This window comes from Elgaria multicarinata, chromosome 6, assembly GCF_023053635.1.
Source record: "Elgaria multicarinata webbii isolate HBS135686 ecotype San Diego chromosome 6, rElgMul1.1.pri, whole genome shotgun sequence".
NCBI classification, from domain to species: domain Eukaryota; kingdom Metazoa; phylum Chordata; class Lepidosauria; order Squamata; family Anguidae; genus Elgaria; species Elgaria multicarinata.
The window spans coordinates 17,294,002-17,320,053 of record NC_086176.1 but is presented as its reverse complement, the minus strand read 5'-3'; the positions used below and the strand labels follow the sequence as shown (position 1 = coordinate 17,320,053).

Genomic DNA, 26,052 nt, shown 5'->3' with positions numbered 1-26,052 from the left:
GGCCATAAAAGCATTTAAGACCTGATGAATCTATTGCAAGGCTGTGTGGCAAGCAGATCGCTTAGTGCTCCATTTGTCCTCACCGCAAATCTGTTGCAGTCTTTGGGTAACAACGAGAACCCGGTCTTTAAAGCTATGCTTACAGATGCATGTTTCACATGTGATTACTGTAATATCTTCACATTAGTGCCATTCACAGAGTGTTGCTACCGTTGCTGCAATGTTTGTCATCATAAATTCCATTCCTTGATTCTGTTTATGGTTTTTTTTTTTTAACCCCATAGCTTTTGGAGGTCCCAACTGTAACCAAAACAGCTAACATACAAAACAGATTTTTTGTTGTTTTTAAAAAGTCAGTAACACACTACATTGAAAAGCAAAGAGCAAAATCAAATTAAATGAAACCAGTAACAAAAATTGAATAGTACCAGATTAAAGATCAGTCCAACCTACACCTTTCAAATGCCCAGTGGAATGAGAAACTCTGTTCACTTGCTAAGAATCAGCCTGGCAGTCTTGGGGGAAGCATTCCAAGGGGAAGGTGCCGTCACTAAAAGGCCCTGTTCCTACCTAATACATATCAATCTAACCTCCCAAAACCTAGGGCAGGGCCCAAGTGCATGGGAAAGTACATATGGGAGGAGGAGGTGTGTCTTAAGAGGATCCAGGCTTAGGATTTCTCAAGCAATCAGTGGGGTCCCTTTAACAAAGAAGTTCTGTGCATCCATAAGCTGTACAATGTAGGGGTGTGCACGGACCCCCCGCTCTGCCCTGCGGGCCGATCCGAAAATTTCGGATCGGCCCGCTCCACCCTGCGCCGCTCCACCCATAGTCCGCTCCTCTTCGCCGCGGAGCTCCGGCTCCGAATCGGAGCTCCGCAGTGGAGGGGAGTGGCGCCAGGTAAGTCCCACCTCCCTCCTCTCCCTTACCTGCAGAGCCCGGTAAGGGACCAAGGGGGAGGGGGGCCTTACCTGCGTCTGTCCGCGGTCCCTTGGCTTCTTCAATTGAGCCCGCGGCTCAACCAGGAAGTCTGGGCTGTGTGGCCTAGACTTCCTGGTTGAGCCGTGGGCTCAATTGAAGAAGCCGAGGGACCGTGGACGGACGCAGGTAAGGGAGAGGAGGGCGGGGAGGGGGTTTACTGGGTCCTGCCGCTGTCACTGCATGGGCGACAGCGGCAGGGCCCGGTAAACCCCACTTACCTTTCTTGCGGAGCTCCGGATCGAGGCGAAGGATCTGCCTTCACCTCGATCCTCTTCACAACGCTCCGCCGGCCCCCCAATCCTCTTCACCTCCGCTTTAAGGGGAGGCGAAGCACCCGCTCCGCTTCTAATTCGCCGGTCCGATTAGAAGCGGAGCACATCCCTAGTACAAAGGTTAATGGAAAAATATGTCCCCAAAATAAGGAAAAAATGAATACAAATACCAATATCCCACTAAAAACCAAAAAATTAGCAGTCACAAATACCCAACGCTACATCACATACATAGGCTGTACCCAACTGTAACTACATAAGCTATTTAAGAGCACCTACCATACAGCTAAAACATAATATAACAACTTAGTGTAAAGAACCCAGAGAGCACACCATAATCAGAAAAGCCAACATGGAGCATTCATATCAAGATGATTAATCCTTTATTCCTATAGCAGCCATATACTAAAAGCTAGCAATTATTTCAGAGTACGCTGAGTAATTGCACGAAACATAATGATATGTCTCCAGCAGCTGATTTTCATGTGGTTTATTCCAATAAGTGCCATGAGTAGCTAGTGAGGAGCTTACCAACTGCCTTGTGCTGTCCTGATTAGATTGCAAAACATTTGTGCAAACAGCCATTCACAATGTTAAAGAGAACCTGCTACTTCCATGTGATGTGGAGAATTGCTCCTGGCTTAGGTGGCTCTAAAAAGGGGATTAGACAAAGTCATAGGGGTGTTAAGTCTATCGATGGCTATTAGCCATGCTAGCAAAATGAAGCCTCCAGGTTCCAAGGCAGTATAGCTCCAAACATCAATTGCTAGGGAGTGGAAAGCTGCTGCCATCATGCTCTGCTTGGGCGATCCCAGATGCCAGTGCTGGAAATGGGACACTGGATTCGATGACCTTTTGGCCTCATCTAACAGGGCTATTTTAAGTTGTTTGGTGCTGGGCTTATCCATTGAGCATGGTGTTTCTTTGGATAAATATTTCACACTGCCCTTTGTGACGACCACCTCTGCACTGGGTTTACTCTGGATCACTCTTCTTCTTTCTGGAACCCAAAGGACCCAGCTCAGGTGCCTTCGTCAAGGGTTTGGGATGCTAAAACCGTCCCTGTGGCGCACCTTCTTCTGCTTAGGCCCCACAGCTATACAGATCCGCCCCCTTGCCCCAAACTTAGGGTGACCAACTGTCAGGATTTCCCCAGATTTGTCCTGGTTTTTGTTCTTTCCATAGCGTCAGGGGGGATTTTCTATAATTTTCAATAATGTCCTGGAATGACACACCTTCCCCTTTAAGGCTGCCATTAGCATGGCAGGAGGGAATGACATGCTTTCTTGAGGCACATCATTCCCGCACCCCGAGCTCCAATTGAGGTCTTAAAGGGGAAAGTGGGTCATTTGTGGACATTATAGAAAAGGCCCCAATTGGAGTGGATGGTGGTGGTGCAGAATGAAATCCTTTCCCCTCTTCCACTCCAATCGGGTTCTTTAAGGTGGCGGGGGAATAACGTACTTTCTGCAGGACTCAGAAAGCGGCTTCCCCACACACACACTAGGTGTCCTCTTTTTTGGTTTCCCAAATATGGTCACCCTACCCAAACTTCTCCCTTCTGCTGCCACCATAGATGGACCTGTAGCCTTCCCCAGGTACTCCAGTGACCACACCAGGTGTAAATGAATGTAATTTATTAACAAGACGTTAATGCAAGTTCAAAAGCTTAATCGTTTCTCTCAGTTCACAAGCGTAAAGGTTTCAAAGTACAATGCATAATGGTTTCAGATGGTAATTTCACTTCAACGTTTGAAATGTAACTTTATAAGTTAGGATGACCATATGAAAAGGAGGACAGGGCTCCTATATCTAACAGTTGCATAGAGAAGGGAATTTCAGCAGGAGTCATTTGTATATATGGTGAAATTTCCTCTTCAGCACAACAGTTAAAGCTGCAGGTGCCTTGCCCTCTTTTAAATCTGGTCACTCTAGTATAGCTCCTGCAGCTTTAACTGGTGTGATGAAGAGGGAATTTCAGCAGGTTCTCCATATATACAAATGACACCGGCTGAAATCCCCTTTTCTATGCAACTGTTTAAGATACAGGAGCCCTGTCCTCCTTTTCATAGGGTCATCCTATATAAGTACTCCTACCTACTCTACCCCTTCTAAACTACACTATTCTCCTTCCCACATACTACTACTACTACTAATAAATAATTTATTTCTCACCCGCCTCTCCACTCTGATCGAGGTGGGGAGCAACAACAAACGATAAAATACATAACAATCAAAACACAGTACACATTGTTAAAAACATCCTAAAAACATCTTAAAATCCACCAAAACAGCAAAACACGCAGACCCTTCCTATCTCTATTCCAAATCTCTCTCTCATCAATATCTCCACATACTTGTCAGCGGCAGCATAAATATCACACATTCCTCTGACTCCTCCCCTTCTCTCACAGCCAATCCAGACGCTCCACTCAAACATCCAATCAGCACTCTCCTTCCATCCAGCACTCACTCCCCCCTCTATGGCTTCATACTTACCATTCTGCTACAAACACACAGTGAGTACCTTCTTTAAACTCTGCAAACCTTAATAAACTTTTATACTACACTTAACAACATAGCCTTATGTAGTAGAACATCACACCCTTCATGCCCAACCTTTGCCTATCCTCCTCTACCTTGATACGTCTGCTCTGGAAACATTATTACTGGACCTATGAATAGGGTGACCATATTTTGGAAACCAAAAAGGAGGACAACATGGTCGCCCCCAAGGGGGCATGTCCAGTACCAAGGGGGCATGCCCACCCGAACATAGACTTGGTCACGTCTGATTTTACAGCACACATTTAAGACAAATCTGTTCTACATAACATCTTAATGTTAAAATCACTGAAATAAAGAACAAGTGAGAGATTCAATGTATCTGAAATTAACTTCACTCACTCCTACTTTTGTAGGTTTTGCTGTACTTTGAAGCTTTTGCTATACTCTGTGTGTTACATTCTCCCCTTCCATCAAATATCTTTTCTGACTGTATCTTCACTCATTGCCAGCTGCTGTTGTTGTTAACAGGGTTTGCTACTGCCCCCAGATCTGTTTCAAATTTGGTACGGCTAAAGCTCTACCTAAAAGCTTTCATGGTGCCAACTTTCAGCTCTTTATCTTTAAAAATGACAGTTTTAAAAATAATTTTAAAACCTCAATTTTTAAAAAATTCCTAAAAATCAATGGATGAACAGATCTGTTTCAAATTTGGTGTGGCTAAAGCTCTACCTAAGTCCTATCATGGTACAAAGTTTCATCTCTTTATTTTTAAAAATGACAGTTTTAAAAATAATTTTAAAACCTCAATTTTTAAAAAATTCCTAAAAAAATCAATGGATTAACGGATCTGTTCCAAATTTGGTATGACTAAAGCTCTTCCTAAGAGCTACCATTGTGCCAAGTTTCATGTCTTAACTTAAAAAATGACGGAGTTATAAGCATTTTTGTTAATTCCCATTAGAGCTGTTCTTTGGGGGGGGGGGGGGATCCGGATTTCTCCTCCCCTCCCGGATTTGCCATCAAAAACCCAGACAAATCCGGGCAAATCCGGTCATATGGTCACCCTACCTATGAGTATCATCCATAACATCAGGGTTTTATATGCTCATCTTCCAGTGTGATTTTGCATCATTTGCCAGCAAGGTCCAGCACAGGACTAATAGGCCAGTATCTATTTAAAATAATAAATGGATACACATCTGACATCAGAAATGACCATTTTAAAAAAAGGAGGGGGAATTTCAACCTCCCAGGCCACTGGTTTTAATGTCCCATTATGAAACAAAGGAACTTCAAACACAGCTTGCATCATGAAACATCTGAACTACAATTCATCAAGTGATTCAATTCTATCTCCTGTGGGTTGATGAAGAACAAAGGGTGCTGGTGGCTTTTTAAAATCACACCACGTTAATCAGCTCATCATTGCAATGATAGCTGTATTATGTTTTGTGATTGGCCACTGTAAATATGGTAATTATCACTGCCTGTACTTTCTGCATTTCATTTCCCTCTGACCTCATTGTTTGTAATTTATGCCTGTAGTTCAACTTAAGACATCATCATCTAATTATTTCTTACCCGCCTCTCCCTTTGGATCAAGGTGGGGAACAGCATTAGTACAACAATACAATATAAATCAAATACATAAAATTAACTAAAAGAGCATTTAAAACCAATACAATATCAAAAAACAATCAAGACATCTTAAAATTCTTGCTTTAAACTTCATCTGGGTAAGCCTGCCAGAAGAGGCTAGTTATGAATGTGTTAGTCCTGAAATGTGCCACAAGACTGTTCATTGTTTTCACCTTTATCAGGGCTTTCTCTCACTTTAAAACTATACACACCTCCACCAGGCTTCACTAGACTCATCAGTTTCTATTGCTGCTTAGCCCTATGCAACTATGTACAACTTTGCCCCTTCTGGTTAAGGCAATCATACAGAGAGATTTGATCAACATCTGTGCTTCCTGCACGGTGAATTAACATCCGTGCTTCCTGCACGGTGCAAACCTGCCTGCACACACAAGTGGAAGAAGGAAACAAGACCTTAAGACTCTAGTTCTCCAATTCTAAAAGCTCCATCTGACGAACGTTTTATTGCATGCTTGTTACTGGCCACTCACGGATTCCTCGGAGGTAGCTCACATGACGTCGTCTGCCTCTCTCGCGCCTTCCACAGCTTCTGGTCTTCCTTGCGCTGCAAGAAAAAGCAGAAAAACTCCAAAATATTTCCTAAACCGAAGTTGCTGCACTCTCCTGCTGTGTGTGGGAGAAGCAGCGTGTTCACAACAAGGGACTGAATGGCCCTCGTGCACCTTGTTTACTTCTGTTAGGGTAAAAAACCCAACCAGTAGGGAGGGAACAGGAAAGCCAGACAAGTCCAGATGCAGTGACTACTTTTTTTTATTGAACTACATGTGTAGGAGGAAACTCACCCTCGATGGATCAAAGGCAAGATTCTCTGCCCATCATCCACAACCAACATCTTTTATAGCATCCCATGCCCCTCCTGATGAGCTCATGGCTCCTCTCCCTCCTCCCATCTCTTGTTGATTGCAGAGTTATACATTTCCCATAAATGAAACTAACAACTAACAATACATAATATTGTGACAACTGTGTTCCAGTTATGTAACTTATAAGACCCCCATGCAAGGGCGGGCGAAGCTGACATTGCTGACCATTGGTTGTTTTTGGGTTTTTTGGTGATAACAAGGAGCAAGTGCGCCGAAGTGTCTGGGATAATGGAAACTTGGACCCATGATCCAAGGCTTAGCAGCTGTGGTTTACAAAGTTGCTACATTTGACCTGCGGGGGTAGAACGTGCAGAGCAACCTTGAGCAACTGGCCAACTGCATTCTGATGACTCTTCATTAATGAACCGGGGGAAGGGAGGGATATGGTGGCAGAGCCTTGAGTGCTTGGTGTACACTTTTACCCCAGAAAAGGGGTGTGTGTCTTTCGGTAGGGGTCTTTTTGGCCATCTTAATACTTCCTGTTTGAAAACAGGAAGTAACTGAGTGTCCACGGAGAAGTGACGGTAGCCAGCATCAGCCAGCGTTTCTTCCAAGGTGTGATGGAGCTTTAAACAAGTGCTCTAGGATCTACCCACAGCTGCCAGAGTAGCATCCCTGCAATGCCAGCTTAACAACACAAGCTGGTAGAGTGGATGGCTTGGCCCATCTAAATCACATATTTGCTGATGCAGCAAATCTTGGGATCAGACTGTTAATCTTTAATCGCTCGAATGAAATATTAACTGTAGGTCTCCAGACACTGATTTAAAAAGCCTAATCTTAAGCCCCAAGGTTTGAATTTTTAATTTAAAGTCTCTCTGGCCTTCTAAATTTAGCTTGGAGACTGCAGCTGCAGGCAAATACTTGACAGTCATCAAAGAAGCTCTTTTCCTACTTTAGGAAAGTTTGGATGTTTTGTTTTGCTTTTGTAAATGGGGCTTTAGAGATGCTATAGCATCCCGCAAGCGTAAAATACTTGAATGTATGACTGCCTCAGATAACACCTTCTTTATGGTGGGGAGGTGCAGCATCAATATTGTTGTGAACAGCCCTGAGAACTTGGTTTTAGTAGGCCAGCATATCAATGCTTAAAATGAATCCATAAATAAAACATTCAGAATTATTTTATGACAGTAAAACAGGAAGGTTAAAAACAGAGCCAACAGGAAAGACCATGTTGAGAAGCAGGGTCATGGTGACGTCTGCAGCCTACATGACTTACAGTTCTCAGCTCCCTACGGATCCAATTTAAGCCTGAGCTGTACCAAGGGAAGAATGATTGAACTCCTACTAATCACATTTACAATGGTGCGTGAGAGCAGGTCTGAAGTAGGGCCCTGCCAACGTTGGCAACCTTCACAAAACCAAAACTAGCTCGAAGGAGAACTAACCTGGTGCACTGTGCATATGTATTACCTTTGAGGCACAAAGTTATCTAAAATATTGTTTTACACTCCTCTGTTTCCCAGAATGTAGGAAGTTCCAGACCAGCCTCTATAATGAAGAGGGGCTTCTTGAGAATTGTGACAGTTGCCTTGCAAATGTGGAGCAGAAGAACAGCATACACTGGCCCCTGACAGCTGCCAGGGGATTGAGGACCCCTGGTAGGCTGCTCCCAGGAACATCATGCCAATAGGGAAACTGTGAGGGAACTGGCTGTCATTTCCAGTTATGACCTTAATGAAGGCTGTGTTCTTTGCGCATGCCTGAAGTCCGAGGCAGACATTCCTACCGAACCGGTTTGAACCGGTTGTGCTATGCTGTCAAGATGCGCACGCAATTCCTTTGTGTAAAAGTGTGGGCGTTTCCTCTGCATGAGGGGCGTGTATAAAAAGCCCCTCCTCCCAGTCCCCAGGGCAGCTGCCCGTGGACTCATCCCGGGCTGCTGTTTCGCTAGCGAATAAAGCTATCTGTTTGGACAAGAACATTGGTGTGGACTCCGGTTTCTCCGTGTGGGCTCCAGTTTTTCCGTAACATTCCTGGCGCCCAACGTGGGGCCGCTTCCTTCAACAAGGAAACCTCACGGAGTATTGGACAGCCTGCCAGGGAGATTTCCCCCACTCCAGCTTGCCTCCTCGCAGCTCCCCCCCAGGTGTCCGCCGACACTCATCGGGAGCGCGCCATCAGCTTGCCTTCGGCTTCGCTGATGCCTGGTGATCTGGAGACGGACCAACCTGAGGGGGCGGCGTGGACGCAGCTGAACCTCTGTGGAAGTTTTGCTACAGATACCTTTCTAACCGGCGCCGGAACTTCAAACAGGCAAGTAACAATGAGCTCTCTGTAATCTGTTTCTGTTCTGTTCAGCCAGCTCCCAGGAGCTGAAGGAGGGGCTGGATCAACCCCTCAGAAGCCGGAATGTTTCTCTCTGTAATCTGTTTCTGTTCTGTTCAGCCGGCTCCCAGGAGCTGAAGGAGGGGCTGGATCAACCCCTCAGAAGCCGGAAGGTTTCTCTGTTTTCTGTTTCTCTGCTGGGCTGGATTTGGGAAAGAGGGTGTTGTCTCTGTGTAATTGGTGTGTGAATGGCAGCCTGATTTCCATAGTTGGCCGTTGGATCCATCAGTCCTCTGGTGCCATTTGGTACCTGGAAATTCCGGCAACGTGGGCTGGCAGCGTGTGATTGTGAACCTATTGTTTCACCAGCTGACTCCCCCACTACCGATAGCCAGTTGGTTCCCCGTCTACCCACCTGATTTGTCTGTCTGTCTGGTGAATTTAGAAAGTTAGGATGGGGGGAGGTTCTTCCACTCCATTAGATCTCATGGTAGAGCATTTTGCACAAGTTTTTGATACTTCGCAGTGTAATGTTCAAACCATGACTTATAAGTGCCATTGGACTTGGCCGAGCCTAGGCCCCCTTGTGGCCTGGCCGCCACAAGGCACCTTTTCTGAATCCTATATTACCAGAATATATAATTTAGCTATAGTAGAAGGGGGGCCTCTGACTCCAGAAGATATCCCATACATTGAAGGGTGGCTGAAAGTGGCTAAGCTCCCCCCACCATGGGCGAAAAAGATGGTTGAAAAGGCAGCCCTAATAATGATGAACCAGGCGAAGAAAGATAAAAGAATCCAACCCCACCGCCTGAAGCAGCTCACTTACACTGCTTCAAAGGACAAACCAATCATACCTTGTCCTCCAGAAGAACTGCCGCCGCCTTATGTTTCGCCTACGGTGCCCCAGATGAGGCCCCCACCAACAATGCCCACTGTTCAGTTCCGCTACTACAGAAAAGTTGGTGTTGTGTTAAAGTGAAAAAAAAAATTGTCAGTTTATGTTTTCCACCCGGCCCAAGTGAAAAGAGAACGTTTTTTTTTGTTTCCCTCCTACGGATCCCCCTTCGCCTCCTCCCTAGTGGTTTTTTTTTGCTTCTCTATGCTTAGCAGCTAGAGATAAGCAGTTTTGTTTCAGTAAAAGTTTTGTTCTCAGTGGAAGTAGTCCAAAGATTTTGAAGACTTTGTGTATTTTGTCTTTCACTAACCTCAGATAATTAGAAATGTAGAACCCCATTTCACGGAAGAAATGTCTTCCATAGCTTTGAAGATTCACTGCCTGAGTTAAAAAGCTCCTTGTAAGCACAAATAGTTTTGCCAACCATTGTGCCAAGATGGGAGAAAGAAAAAGTATGTTGCTAAATGCCAGAAGTATGTAAAAGTATGTGAATACAAGACGTAAAGAAAGATAAGAAGTTGAAACATAGGGGAGGAAGAAAAAGAAAAAAAGGAAAGTGTTTGAAGGTTAGTGTACGTGGCATGGTTTTTGACCAGAAGGAAAAGGGGGGTGAAGAAGCCCTGCCTTGAAAAAGTTAGTGAATGGACAATCTTGCGTCCTCTGCTGACGAAGATTGGAAATACTGAATTGCTATATTTTTGTGTGTGTTTTGAACGTTGTGTTCTGAAAATTGCCCAGTGGCTTTTTTTTTTGGGGGGGGGCAGAGATATTCTAACTTTGGCCTAATAGAACTTTTGAAATGCTTTGAGCCCTGAGCCTGAGCCCTAAATGCAACTACAATTGAAATCTAAAAGCACCCCTGTGTTCTTGCATCAGTATCCTTTGAAATTAGAAGCCAGAAGAAGAACACAGCTATTGCTTTTTAAAAATGGACTTGTGAAATGATTAAAGCAATTAAAAACTCCAGCTTGCATTACTGTGTTTGCAATACCAGCCTCAAGCGTGCTGTGCCAAAAACGTGGCACAGACCAGTGGAGTACAGTGGAAGAAGCTGACACCTGAACCCCACCTGCCAGTCCAGATATGAGATCAACCTCCTTGTGGACCCAAGGCTTGCCTCATTGAATCCTGCCACGTTGATACCTGAACTACAAAGAAGAAGTTCCAGAGCATGACTTGAAGTCTTGCAACTTGGCACCAAACCTCGCCCAGACCTATACGATGACCTCGAGTTGTTTACTGATGGATCCAGCTACAATTGTACAACAAGCAGCTGAACTCGTAGTATGCACAGAAGCCCTGATGCTTGTTTCAGGCAAAAGACTATATTTACTGATTCAAAATATCACATGGACAGATTTGGAAAGAAAGAAGATTTGTGACTGCCTATAGAGCAGTGACCCATGGAGAATTAACAGTTGATCTGTTAGAAGCCCTGATGTTGCCAAAAGAATTGGCTAATTTGTCTACAAACAGCTGCCATAATTGGAGCTAGCCCATTTCTCAGTATTTGAATCCACCTTATGCATAAGAAGACTTGGAATTAGCACAATAACTCAAAGTTTTCAAGAACCCAGAAAGATGGGATTTGTTACCCCTGATGTGCCAAGAATCATCATGACCTCCCTGTTTAAAGACCAGGTGTTTAAAGACCTCACAAGATGGACATTGATCAGACTCTTCAATGACTGAAAGACTTTTTTTTGAGAACCATGATCAGCCAAGGAATATAAATGCTCAGTGAATTGTTTTTACTGGCTTCATTTGTAAATGCATCAAAAGAAAAGCCCCTGCAGACATGGACTTGTTACCTTTTTTTTTAAGAATCCAGAACACCATCGCCCTGCTCAGACATCTGGAGACTGCAGGTTACCGTGCTAGTCAAGCCAAAGCCCAAATCTGCAAACAAGAAGTGACATATCTGGGCTTTATCATCAAGAAGAACACTCAACTTTTAGCTGCCAGCAGGACCCAGGCAATCAATTGTATACCCCAGCCCCGGAACAAAAAGAATTACGAGTTTTCCTGGGCATGGCAGGGTACTGCCAGATCTGGATCCTGAACTACGCTGCCCTGACACAGTCCCTCTATGAACTCTTGAAACAGAAAGTCCCTGAATCCGGGACCCTAGACTGGACATCTAAAGCAAAAGAGAGCCTCCGGAATCTTAAATCAGCCCTTACCAGTCCACCTGCTCTAGGACTACCTGATATCAGCAAGCCCTTCCACCTCTATGTAGACGAAAAGAAGGGCACAGCCGTGGGCGTTCTGACCCAGAGAGTGGGTTCGTGGAATCGGCCTGTAGCATACCTAAGCAAGAATACTGATCCTGTGAGCAGAGGTTGGCCAGGATGTCTCCGATGTATCGCCGCCGCATGCCTGCCCTTAACTGAAGCCATTAAACTTACCTATGGGCAGCACATAGAAATCACTGCCTCACACTCCATGAAAGCTCTGCTGGAAACCCACGGACCAAAGTGGATGACCAACTCCCGACTTGTCAAATACCGAGCACTGCTGTGTGAGAACCCTAACGTGCAAGTGAATGACTGCGTAGCCCTGAACCCTGCGACTCTGATGCGCTTGCCTGAGCCAGTTATACATGATTGCCAAGAAATAATGGACACCGTCCATTCTAGCAGACCCGACCTAAAAGACAGTCCTGTGCCTGGCAGCATCGTCCTTTTCACTGATGGAAGCAGTTTTATCCAGCACGGTGTCAGAAAGGCGGGTTACGCCATAGTAACAGAAGATGAGGTCCTAATCGCTGAAGCGCTTCCACCTGGCACGTCCGCTCAGAAAGCTGAACTCTTAGCTTTAATCGCTGCACTAGAATGGGGAAGAGAAAAGAAGATCACGGTCTACACAGATTCAAAATATGCATTTCTTACTCTCCAAGTACACGGAGCATTGTACCGAGAGCGAGGGTTCCTCACAGCCGAAGGAAGAGAAATAGCACATTCACAAGAGATCCAGAGGCTCTTACAAGCTGTATGGCTACCAGAGAAGGTTGCGGTGATTCACTGCAGAGCACACACCGGGAAATCTAACCCAATTGCTCGAGGGAACCAGAGGGCGGATCAGGCTGCCAAAGACGCCGCCAACCAGCCAGTACGAGAAACAAGCCACGCCCTCTTGATTTCCCTGCCACCTCTTGCCATGACGCCTCCGTATAGCCAAGAAGAAGAGAAAGAAGCTGAAGAACATAAATACAGAAAAGAAAAAGGCTTCTACATTTTGCCGGACGGCCGAGTTTGGGTGCCAGAACGTCTTGCCAGAACTGCGGTGTACCACATGCACAGACAATGCCATCTAGGCAAAGAAGCCCTTCGGCATCTGATCGAAAAGACCATGTACATAGACAAGTTAGCCACCCACTGCATGGAAGCTTCCAAAAGATGTGTCACCTGTGCACGAAATAACCCAAAGAAAGGACCTGTGCTTCCCCCAGGCCAGATACTCCGAGGCAGCCGACCCTTTCAAGTTATGCAAATTGACTTCACCCACATGCCGCCAGCTGGAGGCTACAAGGTCGCCCTCGTAGCCGTATGCACGTTCTCGGGATGGGTAGAAGCATGGCCAGTCAGATCAGAAGGGGCAAGAGAAGTAGCGAAACACCTGATCCAAGACCTCATCCCTCGCTATGGCCTGCCCCAGCAGCTGAACTCTGACAATGGACCAGCTTTCCAAGCCGAGCTCACTGAAAAACTTAGCAAAGCACTTCATATAGACTGGAAGCTACACTGTGCTTGGAGACCGCAGAGCAGCGGGGCAGTAGAAAGAGCCAACCAGACCCTGAAACTACACCTTCGCAAAATGTGCGCAGAAACACACTCTAAATGGACTCAGATGCTCCCTGTTGCCTTGCTCCACATGAGGTGCACCCCCCGAAGTAACGGGCTGACTCCATATGAACTAGTCTATGCCAGGCCTCCGCCGCTGCCAGCTACAGTCGAGACCCTGCCACTTCGTGGCGAGATCAACCTTAATCGGATTCTAAAAGAACTGAATCAGACAGTGCTAGAAATGAGCCAGCATACTGAACAGACTCCCTTAGGAATAGTTATCCCTGTTCATGGCTTCAAGCCTGGGGATGAAGTCTGGGTAAAGAGTTATAAAGAAAGCCTGTTAGGGAAGACATGGGACGGGCCATATACCATTATACTGACTACTCCTACTGCTTTAAAGGTCCAAGGGAATTCCAGTTGGATTCATTGGAGCCGAGCAAAATTAGCCGCACCCGAGAGATGGCAGGCCACGAAAGGTGCGGGCCTAAAGCTCACCCTGAGGAAACAGCCCTCACCGCTGGACGCGACGGGAGAAGACTCCTCGGGACCGGCAACCGAGGGAGCGAAATAACTGGGGGCGCTGCATCCCCTCTCAACCTGGAAAGAAGAGGTGGACACCGCCCGAAGCATGTTCTGCCTATTTTGCTCTTCCTTTTGACCCTGAGCATATCATCCCAGAAGTCAAAACTTGATCTCTGCTCCTCTTGTATACAAACAGTGAAACTGCATAACCAAATCAAACAGACTATTATATATCAGAGTAAATTGCAGTGTACTGAGACCAAAACGTCTTGCACTTTCCGTAATGTTTCTTTCTCAGTATGTTCACTGAATAACAAAGTCACATGTTTTGATCCCAGAGAAAATCCTGTTAAATGGCACTTAGAGGTCAGAGATGCTAACAAGCAGGGTACACTATTGCAGAAAATACCCCTTAGAACCCCAAATTCTCCAGCTTCTGTGATCATAGACCCTTGCAAGATCTCCCACTGGCCAGATCAGTGTGGGGATCTCAGCTGGGAGAAGACATACATGCACGAAGACAAATATATATGTCCCTCCACAGACCCGATGCGGTCTACCATCCCCAAACAAGCCAATTGCGATAACAGCTGTCCTTATTGGAACTGTGTATGGTGGGCCACTTATTCAACAACACCCCCCCTCGGTAAAATCCACGCCTCCTTAACCAAAGTGCCAGTCCTCAGTAACTGCAAGGCACAACAGTGCAACTTGGTGAATTTTACCGTTTTTAACCCACAACAGTTCGTGACCACTTTTGGGAACCAATTCGGGCTCCGCATCCATGGACGGGGAGCAGATCCCCTGGGGCGGATTTACCTAAAACTCGCTCAGTTTGTAGAAACAGGCCACACCATACAAGAGCACTTCTTCCAAGACTTTTGGAAAGAAGTCGAACAGCCTTTTGAAGTGCCAGAGATAGCGCGCAACCTCTTTGTCACTTTTGCAGAAACTGTCGCTGCAACGCTGAATGTATCAAATTGTTATGTATGTGGAGGAACCAACCTAGGAGACCAATGGCCTTGGGAAGCCCAAGAATACAATGTCAGCCAGCCGTATAATGAGACCACTGACCCCAACCCCCATAGTCAGTGGATGCTGACAGACACCCTAATTGGAAGGTGGTGCATCCAAAGAATATCTTCCGGGGCTCCCAAGATCGGAGAAACCCCGTGTCAGACCATTACCACGCTGAACCAAACTATCTTGTCCTATTGACCAAATCAAACCTTCATACCTCCTAATCGCCCATGGCCAAGCTCACTTCAGGCCAGGGCTTAGGCTCATGGTTCAATTAGTTTGGTGGGCTAAAAGAGATGATCAGTATTGTTGTTATAAGAATTACGTTATGCTTGCTGTTACCCTGTCTTATGCCAATGATTATACAAAGTTTGAAGGACATGATAGAGCAAATTGCAGATAAACGTACTGCAGTGCATCTAATGGCCTTGCAGGATTACAGGCCAGTCCCTGTCAATGATGACAATCTAGGATAATGATAGCACTCTGTGCCTTCGCTAAGAGTGTATCAAAGGGGGGAATGTGAGGGAACTGGCTGTCATTTCCGGTTATGACCTTAATGAAGGCTGTGTTCTTTGCGCATGCCTGAAGTCCGAGGCAGACATTCCTACCGAACAGGTTTGAACCGGTTGTGCTATGCTGTCAAGATGCGCACGCAATTCCTTTGTGTAAAAGTGTGGGCGTTTCCTCTGCATGAGGGGCGTGTATAAAAAGCCCCTCCTCCCAGTCCCCAGGGCAGCTGCCCGTGGACTCATCCCGGGCTGCTGTTTCGCTAGCGAATAAAGCTATCTGTTTGGACAAGAACATTGGTGTGGACTCCGGTTTCTCCGTGTGGGCTCCAGTTTTTCCGTAACAAAACCGACCTAGACCCATCCATCAGCCAGAGAAAGAGCAGTTGCACTAAGATTGCTTTGCCCCTTCTTGCCAGAAAGAACCTTTGCAAGAACTTCGTAACTACCCAATAGTGCCCGAGTTGCCATTTTTCCTCCTCCCTCCCAATCCCCTTTCTTTTTGTCTGATGCCTTTTAGATTGTCAGCTTACTGTCTTATTATGATTGTCAGCTTACTGTCTTATTATCAATCTGAAGAGGCGGTTGGTTGGTTTTTTTTTTAAAGCTACAAATGAATGAATGAAAAGCTTTAAATGAATGATGTGTTTATTTACAAATATATAAGTTGTTGGGGGGGGAAGCAGAGAAGCCTCAATGCCCCCAAAGCAAACAGCATATGTTTGCAGCCCTTGGGGGGGAAAGTGTTTTCTTACCTGCAAAATTACCTTTCTTGTCTGCATTCAGACTCCAAATTATTTCACCTACAATAAATTATTTCACCTCCACCTACAAACAAAGGAAGTGTGTCCATAGTTAGTAATCATCAGCCACCAATGCTTGTTCAAGCAATCATCTTGTTGTAATCAGTGCACCTGCTAGTTAAAGAAATATTTGACTACTACCTAAACAAGCAGAGAGAAAAGATTATCTCCTCCCCCACCCTGAGACACAAAGCTCCATCCCACAAGCTTTTTATTGCACGCTCGTTACTGGACACTCATGGAGTTTGCTCAGGTCCCTCACATGACGCTGTCTTAGGGTGACCCTATGAAAAGGAGGACAAGGCTCCTGTATCTTTAACAGTTGCATAGAGAAGGGAATTTCAGCAGGTGTCATTTGTAGATATGGGGAATCTGGTGAAATTTTCTCTTCATCACAACAGTTAAAGCTGCAGGTGCCCTGCCCTCTTTTAAATCTGGTCACTCTAGTATAGCTCCTGCAGCTTTAACTGGTGTGATGAAGAGGGAATTTCACCAGGTTCTCCATATATACAAATGACACCTGCTGAAATTCCCTTTTCTATGCAACTGTTAAAGGTACAGGAGCCCTGTCCTCCTTTTCATAGGGTCACCCTACGTTGTCTGCCTCTTGCGCGCCTTCCGCCCCTTCTGGCCTTCCTTGTGCAACAACAACAAAAAACCTCATTAAGTCCGATGTTTTTTTAAAACTCGGAATTGCTGCTCTCTCCTGCTGTGTGCAGGAGAAGCAGTGCCAGTATAACAGCAGTCTCAATGGGCCTCATGTTCACTGTGTCCTTCCGCTTTTGAAAGAGGAAGTAACTGAGGAACAAAAACACGAGCGGAGAAGCGAAGGTAGGGAGCGTGTTAACCCCCCCCCCCGGGTGTGAGCTTACAGAGAGCAGAGAATGAAAACCAGCAATGCTAAAACAGGGTGGAAAACGGCAATATTTAAAAGGCCTGTAGATTATTATTTTTTTATTTTTTTTAAAAAAAAGTGGTCTTTACAGAGCACTGAAAAGTTATTACGGCAGGCACCAGGCTGGGGAGGGTAAGTGGGGTGTCTCTGCTGAAGAGACCTTTTCAGTTGTTGCCTAATGAATCAAGTCCATTTGAAGATGGGGCAAACTTGAAATAGAGCTTGTACCTCACCTCCTACACTTCCCTGTCAGCTCACCCCTTCCTCACGGTAAAGATTTTTTCAGGGGGTGGGGACTGGGAGAGGGGAGAACCAAGAAGGCAGGGAACTTTGGTAAAGAGGTGGGGTTGGGGTTGGACCGTTTAAGTTTTCAAGCTGAACACTCAGAACCCATTGAGATCTGTTGAGTGTTCAGTTTGAACAGCCCCGTCGATTTTGTTGACAAGCAAGAAGATGCTCTGAGCCATCTTCACACACAGCATTACACATTAACACATCTGAATCCTGGTCCCCTGAAGACTTTGGACTGCCTGGGAATCAATGCCCGGTGCACTAACTCCAGCGGAACGTCTGATGGACTGACTGAACATGACCCTCTAGGATACAGGACTGTGCCATTGAATGTTTCCTACTGACTTCATGACTCTGCTTCTTATCCAAAGGCCCATTTGAAACTCATTGGCTGAGCAAAATCATCGCTCCAAGTTCTGGAGTGAGGAATCATTAATATCCTCCTGATGACATCCAACTCTGTTTTAAGCTGCAGCTCGAGAGTGGGTGGGTATGCCGTGTTGTCCAGGGTTACATTGAATTACTGCTAGCAAGTTATGGCAAGTGCGGTGGAACGTGGATGAGATCATTAATTTATTTTTTTTGCAGAAGGCACATTTCAAGCAAATTGATCCAGAAGAAAGAACGAGGGCTTACTGTACATATGCTGAAAAATGAGATGGGAATGAGATGGCAGGACACCGAAGGGACGGAAAGGACTGTACCACTACAGGTGAGGGACAGCACTTTCAAATGTGTAAAAACACATTTCAATGGGAAAACTAGCACATAAGGGATAAAGGCTCTAGGGCAGCCCTTAGACCCCTGTGCTGGTTTTCTATTCACTGGGAAATTTTAATGTAGGAGATCATTCAAAAAATGTGATCCCCATCCTTGCAGTCTGAAATTGTGCAGTTAGTTTTGCCACTTCAGTTTGCTGAATTTGTAGAGCAGTCCTATGCTCATTCCACACTGCTTGAAAAGTCAGAAATTATTCTCTTCTACCATGAGGATAAGTACTCTTGAACCCAATAACTTATCACTGGACTCCAAAGTGTTTTTTATCAAGACATCTGGACTCGATTTAGACTATATGCTATGATAAATGGCCGGCTGCTCTTGCTCTGTAGTACCTTGGGCGGGGAGAGGGATCATTCACAAAGAAGATTTCACACTGCACCAGCATAAAGCACTGACAATGTTCCGTTTTATATCATCTGTTTATTCTTATTCAGATCCACTTAGAAGCTATCACTGGTATTTATGTGTACAGTTCTGGTCACCACACCTAAAAAAGGATATTATAGAGCTGGAAAAAGTGCAGAAAAGGGCAACTGAAATGATTAAGGGGCTGGAGCATTTCCCCTATGAGGGAAGGTTACATCAACTGGGATTGTTTAGTCTGGAAAAAAAGGAGGCTGAGGGGAGACATGATAGAGGTGTACAAAATTATGCATGGTATGGAGAATGTGGACAGGGAGACATTTTTCTCCCTCTCTCAAAATACTAGAACCTGGGGTCATCCCATGAAACTGATTGGTGGGAGATGTAGGACAAATAAAAGGAAGTACTTCTTCACACAGCGCATAGTTAAATTATGGAACTCACTACCACAAGATGTAGTGATGGCCACCAATCTGGATGGCTTTAAAAGGGGGTTGGATAACTTCCTGGAGGCAAAGCCTAGCCCTGATAGTTGTGTGCTATCTCCAGTATTCGAGGCAATAAGCCTGTGTGCATCAGTTGCTGGGGAACATGGGTGGGAGGGTGCTGTTGCATCATGTCCTGCTTGTTCATCCCTGGCTGATGGCTGGTTGGCCACTGGGCGAACAGAGTGCTGGACTAGATGGACCTTTGGTCTGATCCAGCATCAGGGCACTTCTTATTTTCTTATATGTTCTTAAGATGTAGAACTAGCATACCTTACAAATTCCATATTTTTGTATCTTAGGGTGGGGTGTGACAGACAAAAATGCCCATCCCCCCACCCCCCGTTCCACCAGTGGAAGCCTCCGCTGGATTGCAGTCTATTTGTTTCCAGAAAGGACACTCTGGATCCAACCCATAAGAGATGTACAATTCAATAAAGCACTGTGTTGTTTCATACACTACAAATACGAGACATTACATGTTATGCTTTGTATCTCTTTAAATCTCTGCTTTAGCTGCTCTGTATTACAGAAGACAGCACTTCTTATACAGTGTCTATATTTTTTATTAGCAAGCAGTAGCTTTGTCTTTTCTTGACCCGTTCAATGACCCTTTCTTAAAAAAAAAAAATTGTATGAGTAGATCAAAAAATTGCATTTTGCTTTATATTGGTGCTTTTGGTGATTCATAATGGGCCACCCTATCCCTGAAGGACCCCTTCTCTTAGTCCGACCAATACCTTGAGGCGCATTTGGCAAGGATATAAGAGTGGTCTTCTCCCCAGCTGTGACCAAGCCTTGGAATTCCCTTACTAAACAGATCTGCCTAGCCACCACTCTGATATGCTTCTACTGTCAGGTGACTTATATAGTCATTTAGATAGGCCTTTAGTATGTCAACCTGATTTGTGGCTTTGTGGTTTTTGTTTGTTTGTTTGTTTAAAAAATCATGGCTCATCTTAACATGTTTTAATGTGACCACTGTTTAGTGGTTGATCAATGATTGATTTCATCTGAAACGTCTTTTTAATTTCATTGTTGCAGATAAAAAATACATGTTACTGTGTGTTTATTATTGTTGTTAGCTAATGTTGCTAGTAATAGGAGAAGCAGTGGTGTGGATTCACTCAGAGAGAGAGAAAGAGAGAGGAGAATCTATTGCAGCTCTAAGATTTAAAATCCAAGGGCTTTGCTAGACCTGCCGGCTTATGCCGGCAGGGAGGCGGGGCCAAGGCGCGCTAACGTTAGCGCGCCTCGCCCAGGCTTCCAGACGGCGGAGCCGCAGGGAGGACACAAGCCCTGCGGCGTCCGCCATTTTTTTTTTTTTTTTTTTTAAGGGGCCGAAGACTCCAAGAAGGTAAGTGGCTTTTTTATTTTATTTTTTTAAACGGGGGGGGGGGGGCGAAGGATGGGAGGATGGGTGGCACGGGGGGAGGGCGGGTGTGATTGCGCCGCCGCCGCCTGAGCAAACAGCCGAGCGGTGCTTGCCCGGGCAATGCCCGGGATGGGGCGGCATTGCCCGGGCAAGCGCCGCTCGGCTGCTTGCTTGGGCGGCAAGCGGAGCAATCGCACCCGCCCTCCCCCCGTGCCACCCACCCTCCCATCCTTCGCCCTCTCCTCTCTTCCCCCCCCGCCAATGGGAACAGCACTCCTATGAGCGCTGTGCCAGGTCCGCGGCTTTTTGCGGCTCCTCGCGATAAGTGAGGAGCCGCGAAAAGCCACGGAAGTCTCCACACTTCCCCCAGCCCCGGCCTGAGGCCGGAGCTGGGGAAAAAGCGCGCCATAAGCGACTTAGCTTATGGTGCGCTAGACCAGGCCTCACTGCGGCCTGCCGCCGGATTCCCCTGTGCGTCATCTGGACGCACAGCAGGGAAACCGGGTTGGAAGGCGCGCTAAGGCCTGGTCTAGCAAGGCCCCAAGTCTCTACTTTGCTTCTAGGGTGACACCATTATGGCCCATATTTACTTAGAGAAAGCTCATTTTGCAGTTGTCCCCAAGGTTACTTTCATTAAGAAGCTAATATAAGTCTCACAAATGCGAAGTATTATATTTAGATCCAGGCAGAGGAGGCATCAATCATGGAAGCCCAAATTGTATAGAATAGATACCTTTAATCATTTCTTGAGGCATGGTAACTAAAGCAAGAATGAAATCACATTTGTGATTAAGTCTTCTACAGAAGCCATCTTTGAACCTCTGGATGCTGCAGACAGAAGATCAGAGACCACAAGATGTGTTTGGACCACAAGAGGTGCTTTTTATTTTATTTTAAATCACTTGTGCTACAAGGACAAAAATGTTCAAAACTGAAAGGTTAGATGTGTCTTTGGTTAGAACAAAAAACGATATTAAATCTTATATTGCAAGATGCTTCATTAAATTCACTTGAAGTTTGAATCTTGTTAAATTCCTATCATCAGATTAACACTATCTTCTCATTAAATGGCACTATTCATTTGTCCGAAAATGTTTTATTAATCAACTTCTTGAGTCAAAACAAATGAAAAGCAACATACAGTCCATGTCCAACATCTCCCGGAACTGTTTCTGATGGGTGTAAATACAACGGAGAGAATGGATAGGCCTTAGTCTGTATATAATTGCACACAACAAAATGTATAGAGCCTGAGGGAGTTGTTTATTTATCAGAGTTGTATCCTGCCCATCTCGCAAGGAGCTCAGTATGATTGATGTACATGAGAGGATTATCTCATAAACTTAATCATCAGAAATGTTTAAATGAAATCACCATTTAAGCTATATAATTGCTTCAACATTCTCTTCCTCCAGATGAATTGCATGGGCTTGTGGCCAATTATTTGGTCCTAAATGAGCTGCACATTCCCATATTTATGCATTCACGTTTGAAGAGTGCTCTATCCTGCAAAAGCCAACAAGCGAGAGCCCAACAGCATGCCACTCATGGACGTGATCTTAAGGCTCATGTCCCGTTTGCTAGGGTGGTCATTTGTGAATCACCCCAAAAGAGGACAAAAAGAAGAAACTGATTTGTATAAAATGTGCATATGTAAATCTACATGTATAGATGCAAAATTAGAAATAATTTCTAATTTAAATCAAAATATCAAAGTGTGGAAACTGTGAGCAGGTGACCTTGGTGCTTCAAGGCCCAGATCTGATACTTCTCTGACCTGGTTCTTTAAACTGGCCATGGACCAGACAGCCCTTCAATTAGAAGACACCTTTAAAATAGATAACAGTCCTCCAGCAACCCTTTGAATAGAGAACTGATTTGTTGAAAAGAGGGCACATGGCCACCCTGGCTTGCACAGACTTCATTTAGGGCTTAAATGAAGCAGCACAATTTGTAGATATGCAGAAAAAGGAGAGATGAGTCAAGAATCCCTCTCTCCAATCCACAAATGGCCATCCATTTCCCACCAAGGGCTTCTACTTGTCAAAACAGGGATCTAAACAATTCAGAGCTTGTTCTGATGAAACAAACCGAGAGAGATCTAGAGAGAGGATGAATCTGAATTGGGGGAGAAAAAGCCAAGGAGATGGATGTGAGCTTGTAGCGAAACTCCTCAAAAGACAAACACTGGAACGGGGTCTCCTGACTCGTGGGAACCCTCAAAGCAAACATCGGGTGGGGAGAGCACTACAAGTGAATTGCCAGAAGCGGCCATGATGGATGTTGGCTTAGCTGTGGGTTAAGGAGCATCAAGGCCTGCTGCATATTCCAGGCTCCTGCAGCTTAAAAGGGGGTTCCGTATGCCTTGCCAACTAACAGTTTGGGACCACAATACCTGACGGAACGCCTCTCCCGACATGAACCTACCCGTACACTGCGCTCAACATCTAAGGTCCGCCTGTGAGTGCCTACTCCGAGGGAAGCTCAGAGGATGACAACAAAGGAGAGGGCCTTTTCAGTGGTGGCTCCTTGATTATGAAATGATCTCCCCGATGAGGGTCGCCTGGCGCCAACATTGTTATCTTTTCGGCACTAGGTCAAGACCTTTCTCTTCTCCCAGGCATTTAACAGTATTTAACAACAAATGCTAAGTTGTGTTTTTTTTAATGGACCCCAGAACTGTTGTTGTTTAAAATGGATACTGTATACTGTTGTTTTTATATCTTTTTGATGGTTTTAAATTTTGTATACTTTTTTAATGTCCACTGTTTTTTAACTTTTGTAAACCACCCAGAGAGCTTCAGCTCTGGGGCGGTATATAAATTTAATTAATTAATTAAATAAATAAATAAATAATGATCTCGCTGCTCTTTGCAAACTGCCGGCCTCTTTCCACCAGAAGCCTGCCCAGCGCCACCCCACACCTCCCAGAAAGCTATAGGGGCATGGATCGGAGGCTTTTCGAAAGCTAGGAAGCTGTTTGGCATTGCATTTTGTCTGTAAACATTATGGATCACTATGAAAGTCCACCCCTACAAAGCTACGTGAAGGAGCTGGAGAGCCACCAGCAGATTGAACAGGGAAAGGAGCACTGATGAACCCATGGCATCCCTGAGAAACACTCTGTCGGATTCTTTAGGATAGTTTTCAGTTGGTAATAAGTCCAGTTGCCCTTATTTATCAAAGACAGTACTTACTTTCTGGTACCTAGCTATGGTGTATCACTCACTATCCCAATTTTGACTTCTTTTTTGCTAGCACAGGCACATCTATATGCACTAGTTCTTCATAAGAACATAAGAAGAGCCCTGATGCTGGATCAGACCAAGGGTCCATCTAGTCCAGCACTCTGTTCACACAGCGGCCAACCAGCCATCAGCCAGGGATGAACAAGCAGGATATGGGGCAACAGAACCCTCCCACCCATGTTCCCCAGCAACTGGTGCACAGAGGCTTAGTGCCTCGAGTACTGGAGATAACACACAACCATCAGGGCTAGTAGCCATTGATAGCCTTCTCCTCCAGGAATTTATCCCTTTTAAAGCCATCCAGATTGGTGGCCATCACTACATCTTGTGGTAGTGAGTTCCATATTTTAACTATTCGCTGTGTGAAGAAGTACTTCCTTTTAATTGTCCTGGATCTCCCACCAGTCCATTTCATGGGATGAACCTGGGTTCTAGTATTTTGGAAGAGGGAGAAAAATGTCTCCCTATCAGCACATTCTCCACACCGTGCATGATTCTGTACACCTCTATCATGTCTCCCCTTAGCCTCCTTTTTTCCAAGCTAAACAATCCCAGTTGATGTAACCTTCCCTTATAGGTGAGATGCTCCAGCCCCTTAATCATTTTCTGCACTTTTTCAGATTTTTGTCCCTTCCAGTTGGTCTCTAGAAGTTATATCTCTGCCTGGTGTCATCATGCGTACATCCTTTTTTCCAGTGCACATGAATATAGATGTGCAAGTGTGAAGATAGCATATGTATAGCTTCCCTTTCCTTCTTCAGTGACTGCCTGTCATGATAGCAAATGTTGCTGAATATGCACTGAGTTGCAATTTTATAGGAGGTAAGAGATACCCTAAATACTCAAGTAAACATTCTTTTCTTTTTTAAATGAAAACGTATGGTTGGTCTGTTTTGGAAAAAAAAAGCATACTCCAATGTGCAAGTGGGTGGGGTGGGGTAGTTGAGCACCTTTCTGGCAATGGCATTTCATGTGAGAAACACAGAAGTTACAAGTAGCGCACAGTAGAACAAGGGAGGCTGTTGGCTCTGATGTCAGCGGGGCAGTCAATCCAATCTGGTTTTCAGTCAGAACTCTCAAAGAGCTATCCTCCTTTATAGTTCTGATTGAAACCCAGAGTGGATTCACTACCCCCTTGACAATGGACCCACTAGCCTCCGCTGCAGTGGGCTATTCGTTTTTACTCTGATTACCATTTTTACCCTTGCATATTTTATTGCTGTTTGATGGTATCAAGCTGTGCGTTTGCTGCTTTGAAACTTTATGGAAAGCGGCATGTAAAGGGAATGAATGGATGGATGAATGAATGTCCACCACTGGGTTCCTGTTGCCATCTATGACATGTTGGAGGGTATGTACTCAAAGAGTACTTATCAATGGAACCTTCTCAAACTGGGGAGAGGCAACGAGTGGGGTGCCACAGGGCTCAGTCCTGGGCCCAGTGCTCTTCAACATTTTTATTAATAATTTGGATGAGGAGGTGCAGGGAACGCTGATCAAATTTGCAGATGACACAAAATTGGGTGGGATAGCTAATACCCTGGAAGACAGAAACAAACTTCAAAGTGATCTTGATAGGCTGGAGTGCTGGGCTGAAAACAACAGAATGAAATTTAATAGGGATAAATGCCAAGTTCTACATTTAGGGAATAGAAACCAAATGCACAGTTACAAGATGGGGGACACTTGGCTCAGCAATACTACAAACGAGAAAGATCTTGGAATTGTTGTAGATCACAAGCTGAATATGAGCCAACAGTGCGATATGGCTGCAAGAAAGGCAAATGCTATTTTGGGCTGCATTAATAGAAGTATAGCTTCCAAATCACGTGAGGTACTGGTTCCTCTCTATTCGGCCCTGGTTAGGCCTCATCTAGAGTATTGTGTCCAGTTCTGGGCTCCACAATTCAAGAAGGACGCAGACAAGCTGGACCGTGTTCAGAAGAGGGCAACCAGGATGATCAGAGGTCTAGAAACAAAGCCCTATGAAGAGAGACTGAAAGAACTGGGCATGTTTAGCCTGGAGAAGAGAAGATTGAGGGGAGACATGATAGCAGTCTTCAAATACTTAAAAGGTTGTCACACAGAGGAGGGCCAGGATCTCTTCTCGATCCTCCCAGAGTGCAGGACACGGAATAACGGGCTCAAGTTAAAGGAAGCCAGATTCCGGCTGGACATCAGGAAAAACTTCCTGACTGTTAGAGCAGTGCGACAATGGAATCAGCTACCTAGGGAGGTTGTGGGCTCTCCCACACTAGAGGCATTCAAGAGGCAGCTGGACAACCATCTGTCAGGGATGCTTTAGGGTGGATTCCTGCATTGAGCAGGGGGTTGGACTCGATGGCCTTGTAGGCCCCTTCCAACTCTGCTATTCTATGATTCTATGATTCTATGTAATAAGCAAAAACCTGACGACTAGTGTCATAGCCATTCAGTAGAGGAATGGAGGGATGGTATTAGCCAATATTCCTGGGAACTTACCGGTAATAGACATTCTCTGCCTGACCTTAGTTATTAGTGG

At 45.3% G+C, this 26,052-nt stretch overlaps 1 protein-coding gene across 1 annotated transcript; it reads left to right on the top strand.

Moving 5' to 3' along the window:
- Positions 1-11,325: 11,325 nt before the first annotated feature.
- Positions 11,326-15,747, top strand: LOC134400165 (uncharacterized; the record flags this gene model as incomplete). The annotated part of the gene is given in 4 exon segments (XM_063128455.1): positions 11,326-11,455; positions 11,458-12,622; positions 12,755-13,556; positions 15,625-15,747. Coding segments are annotated over 4 exon segments (2,220 nt in total), but the record flags the coding sequence as incomplete, so codon positions are not given.
- Between the last annotated feature and the right edge of the window lie 10,305 nt (positions 15,748-26,052).